Source organism: Branchiostoma belcheri, unplaced genomic scaffold (genome assembly GCF_001625305.1).
Source record: "Branchiostoma belcheri isolate BF01 breed outbred unplaced genomic scaffold, Haploidv18h27 scaffold49, whole genome shotgun sequence".
Classification (NCBI taxonomy): domain Eukaryota; kingdom Metazoa; phylum Chordata; class Leptocardii; order Amphioxiformes; family Branchiostomatidae; genus Branchiostoma; species Branchiostoma belcheri.
In genome coordinates this window covers 1,337,514-1,345,356 of record NW_017804120.1, presented here as the reverse complement: position 1 = coordinate 1,345,356, position 7,843 = coordinate 1,337,514, and the positions used below count along the sequence as shown (strand labels likewise).

Here is a 7,843-nt window from a genome sequence, read left to right as displayed (position 1 = left end):
TTTTTCTTGTGAGCAGGATAACTTTTGTATGTGTGGATTGAAGTTAATGAAATTTGATAGGCATGTTACTGTCGTAGTCTCCAAGATTGAGTTCAAAGATGAGAGTCGTGGAGGTCGTTATGTCCCCGTAATAGGACCTTTTGTGTTTAGAAATCCCCCACCTACATCTGCTTGGAGACAGCCGACAGCTGGATATAGCCAGGGAACCCCATGATGGGATGGGATCAAATGACGTTACATTGAGGGATTGTACTATAACTTCAGCAGGGGGAGGATAGGTTGGACATATGTCAGGTTATTTTCTACGGCCACACCAAGTAATTGCTATGGATGACGTCCACTGGAGACCTTAAATCTAATTACCTTAAATTTAAGGCAAGCGCACAATAAAAACACGAAGGGCCGAAAAACGAGATGCCTAGATTTGGAATATACTAACTGTAGAAATACAAATGTTAGGACACAAAGAACACAAGAAACAAGTCTTCTATTTGTCATAAAGACAAATTAACAAAACAGCAGTAGTCACCCTGTTCTGATTCTTTCCTTTATAACATCTTCTCTTATTATATTTTGCGGCGCTGTCGTGACACTTTCAACACAGAAAGAATTTCTTGAACGTTTTGTTTTCCAGTAACAGTCCAAACTCAAATAACGTAGGAGGGGGGGGGGGGCTAACACGGGTGACGACGCATCTGTATAATCTGCGGCAAACCGTTTCAGGGTGTTCTGTACCATAAAAATAGTACAGAGATTCTTTTGTTCTTTAGACCAAATTGATTATTAAAAAGAGTGAAGAATACGCATGTTAATTTCTCTAGAACGATGTACCTCTGACGAAGACATGAGATCTCCGACCTCTAGTTAGCCATAAAAATGTTTGTGGGCACGTGTAAATATGCTGCCTTTTTTCGAGTGTTATAGGAATTATTCGCGATGTTTTTGCACATCCCTAACGTTACCTCACGCCGGGCCCGCCGCCTATTATGCGTTAGTAACCGTTACGGCGGACCGGGGTATTTATAACAGTTACTTCAGATCATCTAGGATTGCATATTCGGTGGTAAAATAAGTAAACAAACAGAGAAAAACAGCAAAATAAAGTTGACAAACTATAGAAACGCTTGCATGGGCAACACTGACAAAAGAAAATGTCGATCTAATTGATGCGCCGGTTTTAAACGTTACTGTTATATAGTAAAATGCGGGCTAGATCAACGTTCCTTCCGCTGTTCCAGCGGTGTGTATCGGTAATTTCCCGCCCCGCATGAGGTAAATTAGTACTCCTCCCACGATTCCTGCGATGTTACCGCGCCTGCATATGAATGGAGAAGTCTGACGAAAAAGAAACGCGTTACTTTCGGAAAAGTAACGGAAAACTTTCGGAAAAGTAACCAGTTAATAACGGAAAACTAACGGGAAAAAAACGCGTTAGTAACGGCCGTTAGGGTAACTATAACGCGAACGGTACTGTAGGTTAGGTTAGGTTCTCCTAAAAACAGAAATACTTTGGGATAGACTAGAATACACAAAAGGGTGAGAATGCAACATATTTTGATGATAGATAAATGTGTATTCTGGCATACCTTTGTGTATTCCATGAAATATATAATTCCCACAGACAATTTCTATGGCTGGAAATATATTTTTCTGACATTATGAAGCAAGTTTAAGCTGTAATATCCAACACAACAAATTGGACTCACCCAAATTTTCAACTGTACAAGTCTTTGTCAAGGAATGAACAATCCACCGCTTCCGTGACGTCACGTAGATAACATAGTTTACGTGACTCCGTGATTTCTGCTACCTATGATCCACTGCTCTCGGAGTCACGTGTGTTATCTGCATGACGTCACAGAAGCGGTGGACTGCTCATTCCTTGACAAAGACTGGAGTTGTACAGTCGAAAATTTGGGTGAGTCCAATTTCTTGTGTTGGAAATTACAGTAAAAACTTGCTTCATAATGATTTCTACCAACACAGATGAACTTTCAAGACAAGATTTTTCTGACCTGTTTGTTATTTTCCCACAGCGCTGCAGTCAGAAGGAGGAAGCCACGTCCCCTCCCACCAGGAAAAGTCAGTGAAAATTCTAGCTACGTCAACAGACTTTTAAGATACGGACCGCCCTCGGTAGTGTTGCACACACCTCCCTTCATGTTGTTGGTTTGGTGTGAAAACTAACTCACTGCATGCCCTGTCCAACCTTACTTTAAAATGGAACGGTCTCACAATGGTTGCAAAGGGTGGATCCAACGGATCATTCTATTCAAAAGTGGGGGTGGCTAGGTTGATAAAAAAGTTTGTAAAAATGCTTACAAGTAGTGAGATTTAATCGTTTTCTATTTTATTTGAGTGTTCATTAAAAAATGTAATTTTGACCCAGTAGTTTTCCTTCAGTATCCATACCAGTATTAATATTTGCCCCCCTCCCCCATAAAATTGTGGATTTCATACACTGTACATGTAAATTTCTTTTACTAAGAATTGTTGCTCATAATGATACATTTTGTACAGAAGCTATTGCATTATTATATGTAATAATCAAGTTTCTGTTTTAGAAAATGTATTTTAAAACAATAGTATTTCTCTGGCACTCTGTTTACTGTAAATCTAATGAAATGTTCACAGTGGTTTTATTTCAAAATTTGCTGTTTTCGTTTTCTGTAGCTAGAGTAGCTAGAACGATCCTACCATACAAAACAATTAGCCGTTTTCCTTCATTAAATGTTTTCCTCAGAAATATCAGTATGCTATGAGATAGGATTGATTCAACTCACTACATTAAAAGAATGACCAGAAAATTGAAACTGCCCCGAAATTGTACTGGGCACTTTTAAAACAGTTTGTGCCTGTATAAATCGTTTAAGCGATCTACTAGGTTCTCCACTAGCTCACACAACTTCACCGTCCAAATTCCTTGTTCGAAATCTTTTTTACAGTGACAGTTTCTTTCCCCGTACGGCCAAGCTTTGGAATTCCCTCCCTGACAAGTGTTTCAACCAACCTACAATCTAGTACAGGCTTTCAATCAAACGTTCACCGCCATCTCTTGACATAGCCATGTTTCTCTCATATTTCTAGTTCAATGCCGAGAAGTGGTCGTATAGGCCTTGCATTGAACCACTCTGTTAAAAAAAATCTAACACTTTTGTGTTTCTTACGTCTACAGTATGCCAAGCCTAAGGAAGCCAAGAAGGAGGAGAATTCTGTGTTCCACCACAAACCTGCGAAGGTGAAGCGATCCCCCAAGAGTAACAACACCAGTGTCCTCAACAGTGGTACGTCAAAAACTACACCCCCGTAAACACAACTAAACTACTAGAAATCAACACATGGCAATATGTACTAGTATTTGTATGCATTTTGGCATCAGTAGGCTACCATACTCTTGTTAAAGTTACTGTAGTTATGTAGATTGAGGTTCAAATCTTCTCTTGTTTTGTTAACATTTGAGCAGTAAAGTTTGTTACTGTTACCGACAGGATTTTGCAGAAAGAAGTTTAGAAGTGCTCATTAATGTATGTAACACTGTCTTATGGTGATGGAAACTTTAATTACCTCCATGTATGGAGGCTTTGTTTTTGTTTCTTAGTATGTCCATGGTTATTTGAATACAGTAGAGTCACAGGAAGCGTGGGGAAATGGTATAACCGCAGACTGACAGGAAGGTCAAGTTGGAGGTCAAAATGGTTTCCCGTTTGGAAGAAAGTGACAGACTGAGGAATATGCATGAACTCTACATACTTCTCATAGTAGGTATTTTTTTTTTGGTTTAGAAGAACACTTTGGTCCACTCAGTGACAAAGTTGTTCCTTTTTTTCTGTAGAACACAGTGGATCCGGAGGTCCATTCCACGCAAGGGGTCAGCGTGAAGAGACGAAAGACGCAGGTACTGTCGGGGAAAACGAAGACACAAAAGTGGAGCTTCCCATTGACCAGGTCAGCATCAAACAATTTGTCTAGAAAGATGGTAATGTTAGTGGAATTGCAGTACTATGAAAGCAGAAAAAATTTTAAATTTTTTCCATCATGATGGCATTTCAGTACCATGAAATTGAAAATTATTTTTGGATTCTAGGATTTCAGTGCCATGAAAACAGAAAAATTGTTCATGATGGCATTTCAGCACCATGAAAATGAAAAAAAATTGTTCTTGATAGCATTTCAGTACCATTGAAATGAAAATTTATTTTTGGATTCTAGGATGTCAGTACCATGAAAACAGAAAAATTGTTCATGATGGCATTTCAGCACCATGAAAATGGAAAAATTGTTGTAGATGGCATTTCAGTACCATGAAAATGGAAAAATTGTTGTAGATGGCATTTCAGTACCATGAAGATGAAAAACTATTTTTGGATTCTAGGATTTCAGTACCATGAAAACAGAGAAATTGTTCATGATGGCATTTCAGCACCATGAAAATGGAAAAATTGTTCTTGGTGTCATTTCAGTACCAAGGAAAGGGACATCTTGCTTTTATTACCATTTAAGTTCTGTGAAAAGAACACCATACCTCCTCGTGGCATTTCAGTACCAAGGAAAGGGAAAATAATTTTTCAGTACCATGTTACTACGGATACATTATGATTGATAGAAGCTTTATTGATGCCATAAGTAAAAGAAGATAAACTAGAAAAGTAACCTTTGCAAAGCAAATACATAATGTTTTCCTGTCTGCTCTGTAAATTCTTACTCAGTCAAACACATTCGCATATATGGTGACAGGAGTCTAAATCCCTCCTGCTATAAAATTGCAACATGATGTAATCCAACACTAGTTACCATGGTGACAGATGTCTGGTTCAGGTCATTGACCTTATCGGTTTGGAGAGGAAAAACAATATGTTTTCTTTCTGCGAAGGTAAACATAATAAACTGTTGTTGGGCTTTTGTAGGTTGAAGCTGATGAGGTGGAGGAGGAAGAAATCAACACAGGTCAGGACACGGAGGTCAAACTGTCAGAGAGCGGCAGACAAACGTACAGCAAGGACGAGGGGCCGCGTACGTCTCCTGGGAACAAGGTACGCACGCAGAACTGTCTGGAACATGCACTCATTCATTCATTCATTTATTTACTCATTCATTTATTCATCCATTCATTCACTCAGCCATACATTCATTCATTCATAAACTTATCCATACATTCATTCATTCACTCATCCATTCATTCATTGGCTCATTCACTCATCCATTCATTCATTCATTCACTCACTCACTCATTCATCCATCCATTCATTCATTCATTCATTCATTCATTCACGTAATCAAGAGCAAAAGATCTCCATTAGGACTATTCCACTTGAATCATTTGGGAGGGATGTTTGGAAGTTTGTTTTCACTCAATTTATTATTTTGGCCCTCCTGTTAAAAAGTTTTTCTCCCTCCTTAAACTTTGAAATGGAATAGCCCTATCCTGAGATTGAATTTGTCAGTATTCTTTAGAATTATTTTGTAGTCAATTTTTTGTCTTCAAGTCATCTTCCTTCATGATTTTCATTCATAATCACACTTATTCATCTAACATGATTTTAACTCCTCTCTGTTTTCATATTTCCTCCTTCTGATATGATTTGTTGCAAAGTTTGTGGAAAGTTGATTTTCCGTGAATTTCTGATGGAATTCCCCCCCGTCTCTCCTACTAGGGGCAACCCTCCGAAGGCAGTAACTAGGGAGCTACGGAATGAAAAAGAAGTCAGGAATGGTCCTCAAGACAGAGACAGAACAGAGAAGGACATAGACATTACAGACATGAGGGGGAGGGGGGCAAACCGATAAAATAGTCGTCACGTGACTATAACATCCTTTCTTTTCCTACTACAATCGTCTTTCCTCCTCATACAACCTTCTGAATAACTTGGATATCCTCCCCAAACAGTATAGGTAAAAGAGGCATCTGATACTACTTGATATTTTGAGTATACACAGTTAAGATGCTTTGTTAGGAATTTAAACATCATTTTGATGCTTGTTTACAACATCTGTGCAATCACGACGTAACGTTTTTTGGTATAATTTTTTCTCTGGATGTTTTTGTCACGTGATGTAACTTTCAGACTCAGACTAGTACAACTTAGGAAAGAAACTAAGTAGTATACAAAAAAGCCTCAGAACTGGTGCCTACCAACTGTAAATTTTACAAAATCTGGGGGTCTTTCCTGTTTGCCACTCTGAAGGGAGATAGAAACTCAAAGGAAAGATTTGTACATACTTCTATGTGTTGGTCAGAATCCTCTATTTATTTGTATATAGTAGAAGTTATATGTATATAGAGGCTTGGAGAATGACCAGTTATTTGAGTGGCCATCCAAAGTGAAAGAACCCTACAATATTACCAAAGAGTTGCTAAACTTGGTCTTTTTTTTTTCATTTTCAAAGAGTGAAATCATTTCAGATATATTTTATATAGTGTGATCTTTTCACAATTTCACACATGCACCAAGTTACTTTGAGCTAATATGTTATCCACGTATTATATCTATGATTTTATAAACACTCAAAGCACCGCATGATTTTTATATGATTGTGGTCACTTGAAAATGCACCTTTGATTTTGGTATAAGCACAAGTCATGTGTCAAGTCACTGTTTTTTGTGCCAAAACATTTTGAGAATCACAACTACCTTACTTTGTTGTGCACATTTTGGAATAAAACAGTTGAATAACACACCACTGCACCCGTGTATGTTTTCTTCTTCATAAGGCCACACCAATTTAATTTCTTGATAATGGATTCACCCACTTCATTTTTTTCTGATTTGCAAAAAAAATAAAAATTCAGAATCAACTGCAAAATGCTCAGATTTTGCCCTGAACAGTTGAAAACAGTCCTTTTCTTGCTAGTTGTTACAATTATTCCATCTTTCAATGCAGTGGTATCATTAAAAGTTCAAAATTCATTGTTTAAATTTTGAACCAGCCTGGTGTGTTGACTTCATGGCTCCTATCGTACCATTTTGGGCCATAATAGGATGCCTAGGCCTGTTTTTACTTTCATTTTTTTCGCCCGCCCGCTCCATTATTTTTCTAGAAAAATCCGTTAACCAAAAAAATTAAATTGGTGTGGCCTAAAAGAATTTTTGTCAAAAGGGTTACAATGATTATCCTCCAGAACAATGCAGTATAGTGACATCAGTTTGACAAATAAATCTACACACAAATAATCAAAATTGTCTGAAGGACATCAAAACGTTAACGACAGCTAAAATGTGTGACAAGACAAACACAAAAATGAAGTTAGTATGCCAGATAATTCTCCCTTAGTTTAAATGTCCATGTCAGCAATTTATTCAAGAATTTCAGGTTGACTTCTTAGTTATAGACAACCTGTAATGGCAGACCATTGGTTGTCCCCAGTGTCTTGGTTGTCCCCAAGTTTGGTTTTCCCGTTTGCTGCCCACATCCCTTCAAGTCTCTCCTCTTCTTACTCCTTTAGTTTTTATCGGTTTACTTCTTTCACCCACTAACCATTTCCTTCACTTAAAAACAAAAACACAAACTTTCGTCTTCTTTTGGCTTCAGACACTTTTTTGCTCAACTCTGCCTGTGGATTTCTTTTTAAAATTCCTGTCAAATTTTGGAGGAAAAATTGAAGTGTAACGCAAAGATTGGCATGTCGTGTTTTGCAGCCTGAGGAAATAGTGGAGGAGTCACCGAGTGGGGAGAGAAATGCCAGTCGACGCTCCCACCCCAGTTCCCCACCCCCCAGTAAACCCAACTCCCCACCCCCCAGTAAACCCAACTCCCCACCCCTCAGTAAACCCAACACCCCACCCAGGGGGAAATCCTCCACCCCACCCCCCGATAACCCCAACTCCCCACCCCCTAACAACCGTAC

At 38.5% G+C, this 7,843-nt stretch overlaps 1 protein-coding gene across 1 annotated transcript in view; it reads left to right on the top strand.

The window, feature by feature from the left end:
- LOC109479452 (doublecortin domain-containing protein 2-like) overlaps nt 1–7,843 on the top strand; it is a 28,909-nt gene that overhangs the window by 20,677 nt on the left and 389 nt on the right. Inside the window, exons 7-11 of the mRNA XM_019781417.1 lie at nt 2,037–2,082; nt 3,176–3,284; nt 3,833–3,945; nt 4,905–5,030; nt 7,635–7,839. Of these exons, the coding sequence (XP_019636976.1) occupies nt 2,037–2,082; nt 3,176–3,284; nt 3,833–3,945; nt 4,905–5,030; nt 7,635–7,839 (599 nt within the window). The remainder of the gene's footprint in view (nt 1–2,036; nt 2,083–3,175; nt 3,285–3,832; nt 3,946–4,904; nt 5,031–7,634; nt 7,840–7,843) is intronic.